Source organism: Python bivittatus, unplaced genomic scaffold (genome assembly GCF_059951505.1).
Source record: "Python bivittatus isolate LINGU-HERP-01145 unplaced genomic scaffold, Pbiv_v1 ctg000000_np1212, whole genome shotgun sequence".
Taxonomy (NCBI): domain Eukaryota; kingdom Metazoa; phylum Chordata; class Lepidosauria; order Squamata; family Pythonidae; genus Python; species Python bivittatus.
In genome coordinates this window covers 165,766-181,045 of record NW_028277028.1, presented here as the reverse complement: position 1 = coordinate 181,045, position 15,280 = coordinate 165,766, and the positions used below count along the sequence as shown (strand labels likewise).

General features: G+C 36.8%; 1 protein-coding gene across 4 annotated transcripts in view; it reads left to right on the top strand.

The window, feature by feature from the left end:
• TMEM245 (transmembrane protein 245) overlaps positions 1 to 15,280 on the top strand; it is a 128,213-nt gene that overhangs the window by 38,173 nt on the left and 74,760 nt on the right. Inside the window, exons 1-5 of one of the 4 annotated variants that reach the window (XM_088136482.1) lie at positions 3,654 to 3,716; positions 4,216 to 4,333; positions 5,946 to 6,047; positions 6,839 to 6,949; positions 11,465 to 11,656. The exons of 1 other annotated variant lie outside the window; for it this stretch is intronic. In XM_088136482.1, the coding sequence (XP_087992608.1) occupies positions 3,669 to 3,716; positions 4,216 to 4,333; positions 5,946 to 6,047; positions 6,839 to 6,949; positions 11,465 to 11,656 (571 nt within the window). In that variant the 5' untranslated portion in view covers positions 3,654 to 3,668. Of the gene's footprint in view, positions 1 to 3,653; positions 3,717 to 4,215; positions 4,334 to 5,945; positions 6,048 to 6,838; positions 6,950 to 11,464; positions 11,657 to 15,280 lie in introns of those variants that run through there. 2 more of the 4 variants (XM_088135471.1, XM_088135946.1) reach the window with 2 other exon arrangements.

The following is a 15,280-nucleotide window of genomic DNA, read 5'->3' as shown; positions in this document are numbered from 1 at the left end:
GTAATACAAGCCAAGTCAGCATCCCCTTCTACAATAAAAACATGGATGACAGGGAGAGGGCGGAGCTGGCGTTGCGGCGGTACGGCGGGCGATCTTGGGCTCCCAGGATCACAGCCGATATCTCCCCTGCCGGATGGTCCCAATGGACCTAAGCCGTCCCGTAGAGACGGTGATTGTAAAGGGCGCGTCCTGCAGATCCCAGGGACATCGCAAGTCCCTGGTTGATCCAGGAGAAGCTCTTAAAGCCAGCGGAGGAGAGGCAGCCATTTAATGACTGCGAAAGCCAGGACAGCTCCAAAGGAAGAAGAAGGAGAGGGTGTGTCAACCGGGTGAGATGGACTTTTACTATTCAACTATTCTTAGAGAACACCTTAAGTAACTTAAAGAGAATTTTTAAAAGTGAAGAAAAGTGGATTAAGCGGCGAGATTGAGCCTTTAAAAAAAAAAGGGGGGAAAATCTTTGTTTTTCAACTTTCCCTTTTTAGTGGAATTGGCAAGATTTTTTTTTAAAAAAAAATATTCTTAACCGGACTGGCTTTCTCTTTTTAATACTTAATAATCTTTTATTTCAAGCTTCTTTTTTGATTAAGATTTTTTTTTATTGTCATAAGAAACTTATATTTTTTGTTTTGGAAATGGGGAAAGTGGAGTTAAGAGAAAGTAAATGAAAGAAAGTTGCACTGTCATCTAGAGGCTTGATACAGTGGGGTTTTTTTTCATTGTGACGTATATTCAGGGACTTTGGGCTTTCTAAAAAGATAGTGGGATGTGCATGTTTATACGGGTGCCATCCGAATAACTATAAATAAGAAAGCGGAGTTGAAAGTGATTTTGAAAATATTCAAGATGGAAAGTTTGATTTAGTCACAAGAGCCTTGTTTAGTGGCAGTAACTCTTTTTTTTGGTAGAAGCTTTGCTTTGCTCTCTATTCCCCCTCCAGCTGGATTTTTAAAGAGACTTAGCCTTTCCCCTCCTCCTCTTTTTTTTTTTTTCTTTTGGCAAGAACAAAGATAAAGAATCTTTTGACATAATGAAGGCTTATACAAGAGGTTTGATAATAGACTATACAAGAAACATGATGCAGAAAAAGATTTTTAAACTATTGAGGATGACTATAAAAAACTGGAAAAAGAGCTGCAGAAATTCCCGCAAAAAAAAAAAACATCAAAGCTAAAATGGACTTAATCAAACATAAAACAGGATCAATGGAAAAGGAAGAAATAGCACAAGAAATCAGAAATACTAAACAGAACTATCTTGAGGCTTATAAACTGAGAATCAAAAAGGGATAATTAATTGATAAATGAAGAGGGACAGACTTGTTTTTGGCAATGAGGGCGAGAAAAGGAATATACAAGATTATTATGGAAAATTGTACTATTAAGAGAATACTCAAGAAGAAGAAGTAAAACAATATTTACAGAAAGAAATTACTCCAGATCCCTAAAGAAAAAATGAGGGGAATACAACAATGATGGAACTGACAGATGCTTCAAAAAAGCAGAATGTTGAAAGGACATTTATTATTGCTTTCTCTTATCCAGTAATATATAAAAAGGAATAAACAGCTAGATATTTTGGGATATTGAATGAAAAGGGTGAACTTAAAACTATGCAAGCGTTTGAATAAGGTATAAAATTGAAATATATAGTAAAGAATTGTATTTGATTGTAAATGTTTTAAGATATTTGACTAAAATTCACACATGATTGGACATAGTAACATATAGATTTTAAACTAGAGATATTCTTGTTGAAACATGTAGTGAAGAATTGAAGTATGTTTTGATAGTGGCTAGAATTGTATCTCTTAAGAATTGGAAGAATGGAAAAGTACTTATGCAGGAGGAAGTTATTGAAAATTATGGAATGTGCAGAGACGAGTTAATTGACATTTGAAATTAGAGAGCAAGAAGATAAGCAATTTTATATGATATGGGATTTGTTTTATTAATGATTGGATGAGAAAATATAGTAATGTAATGGATTAGGAAATTTTATAATAGAAATATGATATTAATTACTATATATATATATACATATATAATTGATGGACAAAAATGTATTACAAATCCTATAATGAAAGCTAAAATTTTTTGTAATAAATGATGTTATAGACTAGTTATAAATGATTAATTATTGCTAATTGATAAGTATATAAATATATTCTGAATAGATATGAGAATTTATATAAATGAGTGAAGATTATGAAAGGGGCACCAATGATTTGGTAACTGGTTGACACACGGTATAAAATGGAAGATGGTGTTTTTTTATGCCTTTGTATGTTCTTGTCTGTCTATGTATGTTTTGTGCTTGTTGTAAAGAATAAAAAACTTATAAAAAAAAAACATGGATGACAGCAGATTTATTACATACCAACCTGGCATTTAAAATCAATAGCCAGAGCCCAGAACCACCAAGGATCAGGTTACCTGGTATTGAGGGTGAATCCTGAGGGCAGGAGATTTGGATTGCTCTCAAATAGCATCCTCAGGATCCCCAAATGCAGCCCACCCTCAGATTCCTGCTATATCTACTCCTGCCCTTCACAGTTTCAATAACCCTGCCTGCCTGCTCATTGTTCCAGGCCCAAATGCTCACACCTACCCACAGATTCACCTCACCCAAACAAAACAAAGTACACAGCCAACACAACCACTGAGGCCAACCTGATCCTTTCCAAGGCTCTCGCCAGCTGCCCTGCCCCTAGTACTCTGCAGCTGTGGGGCATCCTTCCAGAAATCTCTATGGTTCCCACCTTGATGTTCTACAAGCAGGGCTGTGGAGTCAACACATAAAACCTCTGGCTCTGACTCCAACTCCTTTATTCATGGTACCTCTGACTCTGACTCCAACTCCTTTAATTATATATTGATATAGGAAATAAATTAAAAATATTAATTATCTATTTCCTATATCAACTGCAAGCATGCAACATACAAGGCATTAAAATTAAAATATATCCTGAAAAAAATACATTAATCAAATTATTATCTATGAAATAGGAAATTTTAACATATTATATTATTATATACAATTTAAATTTATTAGGAGTCAGAGTCAGTACATTTTTACCAACTCCAGTAACCCAAGAATTACTTCTGACTCCGACTCCATGACTTCGACTCCATAGCCCTGTCTGAAAGTCTTTGAAAATTTGGCTTTGTTTCCAGACCTGAGGATAGAGTAGTTGCTGAGCTCCTGCCAGTTTTTTGAGGTGTTATGTTTGTTCATACTTCCTTTTCGTTTTAATGTTCTTACTTTTAAAATATAAGCTACCCAGAGGTGTCTGGATTGGGTGGCCTTTACATTCAATAAAAATAAATAAATACAAATAAATAAATATTATACTTTGACAGGGATTAATAAGTTTATTGCCTTTTAATGGTGGAGTGTTTTAATATTAGAGTTGTTCGCTGTTTTAATGTTGGTGTTCTATATTTCTTGTTTTTAACTGTTTTTATTGTTATTTGTATTGTACTTTTTGGTAAGCTGCTCAAAGCCATTGTAAAGGACAGCATTTAAATATTCTGTATGTAAAATAGTGCAAATGAATATTTATTCAAACTCTGAGTTGCATATACAGAAGTTCATTACTGGCTAGTTTAGAATTGAGAATAACTTTCAAGAACCTTCTATTTATTTATTTTAACCTCAGACTGCTGATGCGGAGTAATAAAAGACATTATATTCTTCTGTCGCAGATTGGAGATGTGAGTTGAGAGACGGTAGCTTATGTGCATGTGTACAGATACAACCAAATATTGGTTTATTGTTCAAATGCAGCTTTTTGATAAATAGGCATTTATCTTTGTCCTATTTACTCTTTACTACATGGAGATGTTGAAGTTTAAACTTCTCCTTTACTGATTGTACATCCCCACTGCCAGCTTTTATCAAATCCCCCCGCTCCCCTTTCTCTCCATTTAAATGTCAAATACTAAACATCCGTTTGAGAACTGCAAAAGCAAAACTATGATCATGGAAAGGCAAGTTTTAACAAATAACTGTCACTTAAAATTGGAAAACATTTTTCTCTTTCAAGTGAAAGAAGATAAAAATAAAATGGTTATACAACTGCTAGGAATATACTGACTGAATTCATCTCATGGGTTGCTAGTAGACAGTCCTGATAGACTGAACTTAATGTATAAGTCTAACAGAGATTTATACTGAACATTGTCAATTTCCACCTCCTTTTTTAATATTCAGATATGGACCTTGATAGCAGGCTATCTGTTAACTGTGTTATTTAAATGGAACCAAAGCACTGAGCGTTACCTGAGAGCAATCTCGGTTCCTGTCTGGATTGTGCTGCTCTTTCATTTGGGTGAGTGAGTACGTATATTTCATAGTATGAGGTGTTTCTGTAGATTTTTCAAATCTGGGAAGTTAGCAAATTTGACACATCAGAAATATTTTGCATTTGTATTGAGTTGATTATTATCTAGCCTGCTTCAATATACTTTTGACATGGAAGAGATGCAGGAATGATTGAACATATGAATTTCTAAAATCTGAGGGTCCTCATTCCTCTGAAATGTAAAGCTAACCTTCAGTATATGGGTTCATACATCATGCTACAATAATTTTTTAGTTTTGGTTTAGCATGATATGTCAACTCAGCCATGTGTTTTGTAAACAGTGATTCATGACTCAGCATTATATATGAATGAGACAGATATGGCTTCTTCAGCAGTCCAGAGTTATATAAATAATGGTTTAGTGTAATATGGGAACATAATCACTGTATCCATCTTCTTTTTCTTGTAGGTAAATATAGATCCTTGTAACCTTTTATGGGTAACCTTTTCAATCTCAAGGATGCACTTTGACTTTGTACCCTGCCTGAGAGTTAGGTGGACTTGATGTCACTGGAGAGGGCAGAACTGAAATACTAGAACTGAATTTTGCATTTTTTTAGGGGGTTATAAGCTATGAAATTGGTAACTTAATTCTTTAAAAAAAATTCCACTTTTGCTCCTTAAAACGTCACCAAAATAAAAATTTAGCCTGATTATTTTGGGAATTTTAGGGAGTGGCACAAATGGGGCTTGGGGGGACAGATTTTACCCACCTTCATAAAAGATGTCTGTATTTGTTTCCTGTTAATTTAAATCATAAAATTTGGCAGCATTTTAAAAATACCCAAGTTGATACTTGCCTTTTTTTTCATTATTACGTTATTCTTTTCTCTTTTTTTTAAGTTTACCAGAATTTTTTAGCTTGTTTTGTACTCTTGACTTCCACCGAAAATTATATGCTATGTTATATTAAATAGCAAGGGTTTTATTTTGTTTCGTTTTTTGATGCCTTCAAGTCAGGTTTTTGACTCCTGGCAACTACCTGGGCAAGTCCATGCAGTTTTCTGGGCAAGGTTTTTTGGAAGTGGTTTGCCATTGCCTCGTTCCTAGGGCTGAGAGAGAGAGTGATTGGCCCAAGGTTTACCCAGCTGGCTTTTTTTTTTTAGATTTCTTTTATCCCACCTTTATTATTTTTATAAATACAGTAACTCAAGGTGGCAAACATACCTAATACTCCTTCCTACTCCTATTTTTCCCACAACACCAACCTGTGAGGTGAGTTGGACTGAGAGAGAGTGACTGGCCCAAAGTCACCCAGCCAGCTTTCATGCCTAAGGTGGGACTAGAACTCACAGTCTCCTGCTTTCTAGCCTGGTGCCTTAACACTAGACCAAACTGGCTCTAAATAGCAAGTTAAAGAGAACATTTTCCTATGTTATGGATTAATTTTTGACAGATTTGTATATCATAGTATATTCAAAATTAGTCTAAAACACAGGAAAATGTTATATCATAAATTGTTGTTACATCCTGTGATTTTTATGAGCGTCTATCTTGCACAACAATATGATCATACTTTTTGATAATATTTATCTGAAAAAATGTGGATGGTATTAAAGGAAACATACTTTTTTCCAGCTTCTGCAGCAGGGTCTTGGAGAATTCCACTGGTTGTACTGATAATTATCTTAATGACCGTAGGTTTGCTTCATGAGCAATCAAATGGAAAAGAGCCTCCAGGTAAAAATTAATTACTTTTGTAAAGAATGGAGTATAATTATTATCTGTAGTGAAGTTATTATTATTTAAATTTATACAGTGCCCAACTCCCAACAACTCTAGCCGGTTACAGATAAAAAACATTAAAAACAAGAAAAAAAATACAGCAGACAGAAATGAAGAGTGAAGACGGGAGGGGTGATAAAAGCTGTCTGGGAACAAAACAAACCCACATAGTGCAAAGGGGGGCTTCACTCACCCTCACCAAAAGCCTGGGTGAAGAGCCAGGTCTTCAAGACCCTTTGAAACATCAGAAGGGGGGGCTGTCTAGATCTCAAGAGAAACCCCATTCCAGAGGGCAAGCATTACTATAGAAAAGACAAACTTTTAGGGTCTCAATAGATGGTATTATTTAATTGAAGAAACCCAGAGTGCGCCAACCCTGTCAGATTGAATCAGCCAGGCAGTTACTATGGGAAAATTACAGCTTTGTTTAAACATGAGTAAACATGAGTAGTAGGTAGCACATGCAAGCAAGACTTTTGATGTTTAATATCAAAGTGATGGGGGAAAGGTTGCTGCTTTTGCCATCCTTTTAAAAAAGGAGAAAGCGCTTCATTTTACTAAATTGGATTTGATACGACCTTTAGAACCTATTTCAGGTTTTTTTAAATCTTCCACTATTAAATTGTAAACACAGGTATGTTCTGTATTATTTGGATTATAATTTTACTAAGGAAAGAGGCTGGAGAACTCAACTATTAAAATGTATCATATGTTTCTTTTTCATTTACTATATTTACTTAATTCAGAGGCACAACTTCCTGGTCAGGTAATTTCCATTGCAGCATCTGCAGTCGCTATGGTAATCTCGGTTACAGCTTATGAATCAAGTAATGAAGATCATCCATTACAAACTTCAGGTGACTTTAATTCTAATGATTCTGTAAGAATATTCAAATATTTTAATTGATCTGCTTGTATGGCTTGGCTGATTTGGTTTGTGCACTTTAACACATCTCTACATTCTCTTTTTCTTGGTCTGAAAGTTGGTGGATTTAAGAGAATTACTAAACTAATTTGGGGGAAGTTAGAATTTGGCATATATGCTTCAACTGGGATTTGATTCACTTCTTTGTTGACACCAGTGATAGTGAAACCTTACGAAAAATGAAAATAGCATAAGTTTAAAAAAATACTGAAATAAGTATAGTGTAGATTACAAAATACTTTATAGTTCTAAGTTCTTCTGTCCTAATTTAGGGTGTTAGAAAAAACTGTTAGTTGCCTGCTAATTGTATCTATTTACTCATTTACAACATCCTTACATCACTTTCATTAGGATTTGGCAACAGTAACTCATCCCCTTATCACTACCCTGCTCTACTTGGGTTACCCTTAAAATGTATTTGAAAACTGCAGTTGGTTCAAAATACAGTGGCCCAAGTATTCCTGACATTGGGATCACACGACACCTGTTTTGTGGACCCTGCATTGGCTGCTGATTGGTTTCCAGGAAACAACACAAAGCTGTGGAGGGGTGGTGGTGTGGGGATATTAACACCGCAGAATACAAGCTCAGAATACAAAAGCATCTTGATAGACTTGAATACTGAGCCTTTTCCAACAAAATGCAGCTTAATGGTGAGATGTGTAGGGTTCTGCACTTAGGTAGGAAAAATCATATGTACAGGTTCTAAGTACCTGGCTTAGCAGTAGTAGTTGTGAGAAGGTTCTGGTGTCCTGGTAGACCACAGATTAAGCAAGAGCCAGCATTGTGCTGCAGCTGCCAAAACAGCCAATGCAATATTAGGCTGCATCTACAGTTGTATAATATTGAGATCAAAGGAAATGATAGTTCTGCTAAGCTGTACTGGTCAGACTGTACCTGCCATACAGTTTTGGTTACCACCACACAAGAAAGATGCTGAGGAACTGGAAAGGGTGCAGAGAAGAGCAACAAAGATGGTGAGGGGCTTGGAGGCTAAATCTTATGAAGAGCTGTTAAAAAAATTGATTATGTTTAGCCTACATAGGCTACAAGAGACTTGATGGAAGTCTTCTAATACTTGAAGGGCTGTCACAGGGAAGAGGGTGTGGATTTATTTTGTGTAGTGCCCAAAGGTAGGACAAGAACCAATGGCTGGAAGCAAGAGAGAGATAAGTAAAGGAGTAATTTCCTGACTATGAGAGCTATTAAGTAATGGAACAGCCTGCCTCCTGAAGTTGTGGATACTGCTTTCCTGGAGGCTTTCAAGCAAAGTTTGGAGAGCCATTTGTTTGGGATGGTCTCAGAGCAGAGGGTTGAAGATCTCCAAGATGCTTCTATGATTCTCTGATTCTAATATTCAGTGTGCACTGGTGCAGAAACATCTGAGGTTTTAAATACCTCTTACTGGCATCTCTGTTGCAGCGTCTTTTGAAACTCTTGATTTCCCATCCTGGTCTCCTGCTTTTCCCTTTGTGTTCTACTTCCTTAGCCCTGTCCTTAGTTGCATATTCAGTTCTGGGCCATTACCACCCTTTAGAGACCTTCAGAAGAGACTGAGACTGACAAGAGAGGCAGCTTGGTGCGGGTTCTTTTGTTTTTGTTTTTTTGAACCACCAATAACCAGACTGACCCAGATTCAATAGACAAAGCACTGGAAATTGATTTTTGTATCTGTCTTCAGTGGCTGAGGGAAGACTTTTATTTTAAAAAAGGAAAGCTTACAAATAAAAGAGGAATCGTAAATTATAAATTACTTCAACTAGTACAGAAATGAATCTTTTTTTAATTATAAATTTTATTATGTTTTCAAAAAAAATTAAAATACAGGAAAATCAAGAAAAAGGAAGGGAAAAAGGGGGGGAGGAGGGCATAAAAAAGGAAGAGTAGCTTCTGACTTTCCTTGGTAAAGGTATGGATACAGAATATATTCACCTCTTACTCTAATATCTAAAAGTTTACATAGTACAAAATAGTTTTTAATCTAATATTCAAGAAGATTCCTAAAATCAGTCTATTTGGATAATACATATAATTTGTACAAGATATTTCTGTAACATCAATCAGCAAACCCCAAAATCAAAGTTGAATTTTTTTGAGTATCAAGCAAAAAGTCTAAGAGTGGTTTCCAATTAGAAACAAAGTTAGACAGTGCCTTCTCTGACCAAAGTAGTCGGTCTCACCATCTCCACCAATTCCATTAATTTCAATATCCATTCTTCAGCAGTAGATATTTGTAAATCTTTCCATTTTTGTGCAAATAAAAGTCTTGCTGCAGTTTATAAAGAAATAAATTTCTGTGTTGTCTTTCCATTTGTTTATCTGTCATACTCAAAGAAAAGTCTCTGGTTTCAATTGCAAGTCTGTTTTCAAAATCTTTTGAATCAAAATACATACCATATTCCAATATTTCTTAGCGTTTTCACAAGTCCACCATAAGTGATAGAATGTACCTTCACATTGATTATATTTCCAACAGACATTTGAGGTTCCTTTATACATCTTTGACAATTTATCTGGTGTCAAATACCAATGGTACATCATTTTATAAAAATTTTCTTTCAACGTATAATTGAGAGTGAACTTTAACCCTTTATTCAACGTATTTTCTCACTGGTCCAACATTATGTTATATCCAAAGTTTTTTGCCCATCTAACCATACAGTCTTTAACATATTCATCTTCCAAATTCATCTTTAATAAAAATTTATACATTTTAGCAATAAGATGTTCATCGTTAGTACACAAAACATGTTCAAACTCAGTGTTCTCAGTGGTAAATTCATAGCTTTTCTTATCTAGTTTAAATCTTTCCAACAACTGTGCATATGTAAACCATTGGCAAACAAAACCTTCCAATTCTAATTCTTCTCTCTTCTTCAGGTTAGGTTCTCCTTTAGAAAACAATAACAGAGTTGCGTATGAAATGAATCTTAATAATAAAACTATTTTCTATTTTAACTATTTTCTATACGCTCTTTTTTCTACATTATATTATAAGCTCTCTTTTCTATATTCTTTAAAATCCAATTTCACTTTATTTTCATATTTTTCTATTCTGTATCTCCAAGATATTTGTTTATTGCTGTCTTCTGTATTTCTATATTTCTGTTGTCTTAGTCCCTGTATAACTATCACTGTCTGTCATTCTCTATAGAGCTATACTCCTTTTTCTACAGAGTATGATCTCTCTTTTATCTTTTTTAGTTTCTGTTTTCTATTTTTGTCCTGTCAAACTCTTTACTTTTTCTTCATCTTTTCAGTTTGTTTGTTCCTGGCTGGGCTTCTTGACTCTTTTCCTCTTCCCAATCTTTGCTCCGAGAGAAATGGCTAGAACTTTTACACCAGGTCTGAGAAAAAAAACTCCTCTCTTTCCCCAGTTTTCTCAGCTGCTGCCTCCATTCCTGTTGCCTCTTCTCATCAGGGCTGTCTATCTTTTAGTTTGCCTTTTTAGTTTGACTCCTGGACTTTGACTGCTTATTCAGCCTATTTTTTACGAGGCCTGTGGCTGTAGAGTCCCAAATAGCCATCTTCTCTTTTCTCCTTCTTGCGTCCTGGCCAACACTCCTGTTTGATTGGCAACTGGGTCATCCTGATAATGGGGGAGGGCTAAGAAGAGAGGGGGAGGAAGGGGCACATGTACTTATAATCTGTTCAGGCAGTTGCTCCTGTCACACACCTGCAAAACACTTCCCTTCTAGTTGTTGTAAGATTTATCACATCTTTTCCAGGAATTCTTCAAGCAAAATCTTGTAGATATTAAAGATGTTACCCTTTGTTTTTTAGTTTTTTTAAAGGAGTACTTCAAATCTGCCATCTTTATCCCTTGTTCTTGGACTGATGACATTGCTATAAAATGTGACAATAAATGAATCTGCATCCTTCAGGATTCAGATGTATTATAAGCATTAAAATACATATTTGTTGCATTGGCAATCCAGTGAGTGTACATATTGGTTAAGGGGCATTCTTTCTTCTTTAAAAATAAATTTGGTCTATAAATCAGGCCTTCAGATATGTAGGGGAAGTAGTTGGTATGTAGGGGAAGTAGTTGGTATGTAGGGAACTGGGGAGAATGATAAAAGTGTAGGTGTTTGGGAGATTTTTGAGAGAACTACAATTACATTCGTTTATTTATGTCTTAGAGTCAGTTTCGACTTCTGGCAACTGCCTGGACAAGTCCTGGCAGTTTTCTTGTCAAGGTTTCAGAAGTAGTTTGCCATTGCCTGCTTTCTAGGGCTGAGAGAGAGTGACTGGCCCAAGGTCACCTGGCTGGCTTCATGCCTAAGGTGGGACTACCTGCCTGTTGCCTTAACCACTACACCAAGTTGGCGCTGTACAATGACAATAGAAGTGCTTTATGATCAGTGATTCTCTCCTGAACCTCTTCAAGGTAAGCCTGTTAATCCAACAATAAATATTTCTTCTTGTAATTATGATTTTGTTCTAGGAATTACAGAAAGTAATGATCCCTCATCAGCTTCATCCAATGCGAACAGCAGGCAGAGACTTGAGATTGAAAGACTTCCTAAAAAGAAGAAAGCCAGTGACATCTACTTTGTTCTGCTTGCATGGAGCATCGTAATAGTCCAGATCTGGTTTAATTTCTGGATAATTCAATTGCTGCCCTTACCTATTGCAGGTTATTTGATTTTTTTTTTAATATTGTGAATTAAAACTTACATTTTGATTGGGTAGGTAACCTAATACCCTACTGAGATGCAACTCCAACCCAGCTTGTGCATATTTATTTAATCCTTAGAACCCAGCCAAATCTTGAAGGACTATGAGCATCATACAGCAATAAACAAAATACATAATCATAAAATCTAGTCAGAGCCATTGGGAGCCCAAGTTGCAGAAATATACAGCCCTGGCTTGCTTAATAGATAATCCTGCATTAAGATTATTAATCTTAATTATTAAGATACAAGATGTTTTTCTGTGTTGATACTTACTATGAGGCCTACTATGTCAACAGGTATGGAGATCAGACACAAAATACTTCTGATACATTTATTATATTTTCAGTTGATACACTCAGCCAAACTCCAGTATATTTAAGAGAGAGGCAAAACATTTTTCAGACATTTGAATTATGTATTAGAGGCCATGCTAAATTTAAAAAAAGTGGGGGGGAGGCAGGGCCTGGTCCAAACTCTACTTTTATTTATTCTGATTTATTATAGGCATAATTAAAATAATTAGATGTATTTTTTATTATATCATGCCCTTCCTTTAGGAGATAAATTTGGCACCAGTTTTTAGTGGCACTCCACACAAGGCTTTTTGAAGTTATATGTGGTCTTGGGGCATCAGGTTGTGACCACAACTTAGCATGTTGTATGAACATAGTCACTGTATGAAATTACAACCTCCCTTATTCTCTTTGATCTAAAGAGCAGTGCCTTCCCTAGTATGTCCTTTCTATAAAGTTTGTATCCAGGAATGATTATATTCCACTAATCCTACCAGTTCTATCAGGATTTTATTAATACCTACTATACCTGCATTCTTATTTAAACTGCCTCCTCCCCCATTTTGGTTCAAAGACCTCTAGCATTGGCATAGAAACAATTTCAAACAATGTTGTTCTTGGTAGTGCAAATCCTTTTCACATCTTTTTGTTTCTTTGATCCTTTTATGACCCTTTTATATTCAAATTTCTACTCTGCTGGTAACTTCCTACTTTGCCTGCATGCAAATGTAACTTTATGTTTCCTATCAGTTCAGCAGCATTTACATCTCATTATGATCACCATTCCCCTTCATGGATCACTGCCTTGTCGTGGCGAAGGGGCTTGCGTAACCCAGTGAAGCCTCAGTGCAGGGCCACCCAAGACGGACAGGTCATGACAGAGAGTTCTGACAAAATGTGGTCCACTGGAGAAGGAAATGGCAACCCACTCCAGTATCCTTGCCAAGAAAACCCCATGGACAATGTTAAAAGGCTAAAATATATGACGCTGGAAGATGAGCCCCTCAGGTTGGAAGGTGTCCAATATGCTACCCGGGAAGAGTGGAGGGCAATTCCAAGTAGCTCCAGAAAGAGTGAAGCGGCTGGGCCAAAGCCGAAAGGACGTTCAGCTGTGGATGTATCTGGAAGTGAAAAGAAGGTCCGATGCTGTGAAGAACAATATTGTATAGATACCTGGAATGTAAGATCTATGAACCAAGGCAAGCTGGATGTGGTCAAACATGAGATGACAAGATTGAACGTCGACATCTTGGGAATCAGCGAATTGAAATGGACGGGAATGGGTGAATTTAATTCAGGTGACCATTATATCTACTACTGTGGCCAAGAAACCCTTAGAAGAAATGGAGTTGCATTCATAGTCAATAAGAGAGTGGGAAAGGCAGTAATGGGGTACAACCTCAAAAACGACAGAATGATCTCAGTGCGTATCCAAGGCAAACCATTCAACCTCACAGTAATCCAAGTCTATGCCCCAACCACTGATGCCGAAGAAGCTGAAGTTGACTGGTTCTATGAAGACCTACAACACCTTCTAGAACTAGCACCAAAAAAAGATGTCCTTTTCATCATAGGGGATTGGAATGCTAAAGTAGGAAGTCAAGGAATAATTGGAATAACAGGCAAGTTTGGCCTTGGAGTACAAAATGAAGCAGGGCAAAGGCTAATAGAGTTCTGTCAAGAGAACAAGCTAGTCATAACAAACACTCTTTTCCAACAACACAAGAGACGACTCTACACATGGACATCACCAGATGATCAATGCCGAAACTAGATTGATTACATACTTTGCAGCCAAAGATGGAGAAGCTCTATACAGACAGCAAAAACAAGACCAGGAGCTGACTGTGGCTTAGATCATGAGCTTCTTACTGCAAAATTTAGGCTTAAATTGAAGAATGTAGAGAAAACCACTAGACCACTCAGGTATGACTTAGATCATATTCCTTGTGAGTACACAGTGAAGGTGATGAATAGATTTAGGGGATTAGATTTGGTAGACAGAGTGCCTGAAGAACTATGGACGGAGGTCTGTAACATTGTACAGGAGGCAGCAACTAAAACCATCCCAAAGAAAAAGAAATGCAAGAAAGCAAAATGGCTGTCTGATGAGGCTTTACAAATAGCTGTGGAAAGAAGGAATGTGAAAAGCAAGGGTGAAAGGGAAAGATATAAGCAACTGAATGCAGATTTCCAGAGAATAGCAAGGAGAGATAAGGCCTTCTTAAATGAACAATGCAAAGAAATTGAGGAAAACAATAGAATGGGGAAGACTAGAGATCTCTTCAAGAAAATTGGAGATATCAAAGGAACGTTTAGTGCAAAGATGGGCATGATAAAGGACAAAAAAGGCAGGGACCTAACAGAAGCAGAAGAGATTAAGAAGAGGTGGCAAGAATACACAGAAGAACTATACAAGAAAGATCTTAATGTCCCTGATGTCCATGCTGGTGTGGTCACTGACCTTGAGCCAGACATCCTAGAGAGTGAAGTCAAGTGGGCCTTAGGAAGCTTGGCTAACAACAAAGCTAGTGGAGATGACAGTATTCCAGCTGAGTTATTTAAAATACTAAAAGATGATGCTGTTAAAGTGCTGCACTCAATATGCCAGCAAGTTTGGAAAATGCAACAGTGGCCACGGGATTGGAAAAGGTCAGTTTACATTCCAATTCCAAAGAAGGGCAATGCCAAAGAATGCTCAAACTATCGCACAATTGCACTCATTTCACATGCTAGCAAGGTTATGCTCAAAATCCTACAAGCTAGGCTTCAGCAGTACGTGAACCGAGAACTACCGGATGTACAAGCTGGGTTTCGAAGAGGCAGAGGAACTAGAGATCAAACTGCCAACATTCGCTGGATCATGGAGAAAGCACGAGAGTTCCAGAAAAACATCTACTTCTGCTTCATTGACTATGCAAAAGCCTTTGATTGTGTGGATCACAACAAACTCTGGCCAATTCTTAAAGAGATGGGGGTACCAGACCATCTTACCTGTCTCCTGAGAAATCTGTATGCGGGCCAAGAAGCAACAGAACCAGTCACGGAACAACCGATTGGTTCAAAATAGGGAAAGGAGTATGACAAGGCTGTATACTGTCACCCTGCTTATTTAACCTATATGCAGAGTACATCATGAGAAATGCCAGGCTGGAAGAATCACAAGCTGGAATTAAGATTGCAGGGAGAATCATCAATAACCTCAGATATGCAGACGATACCACCCTAATGGCACAAAGTGAAGAAGAACTAAAGAGCCTCTTAATGAGGGTGAAAGAGGAGAGTGCG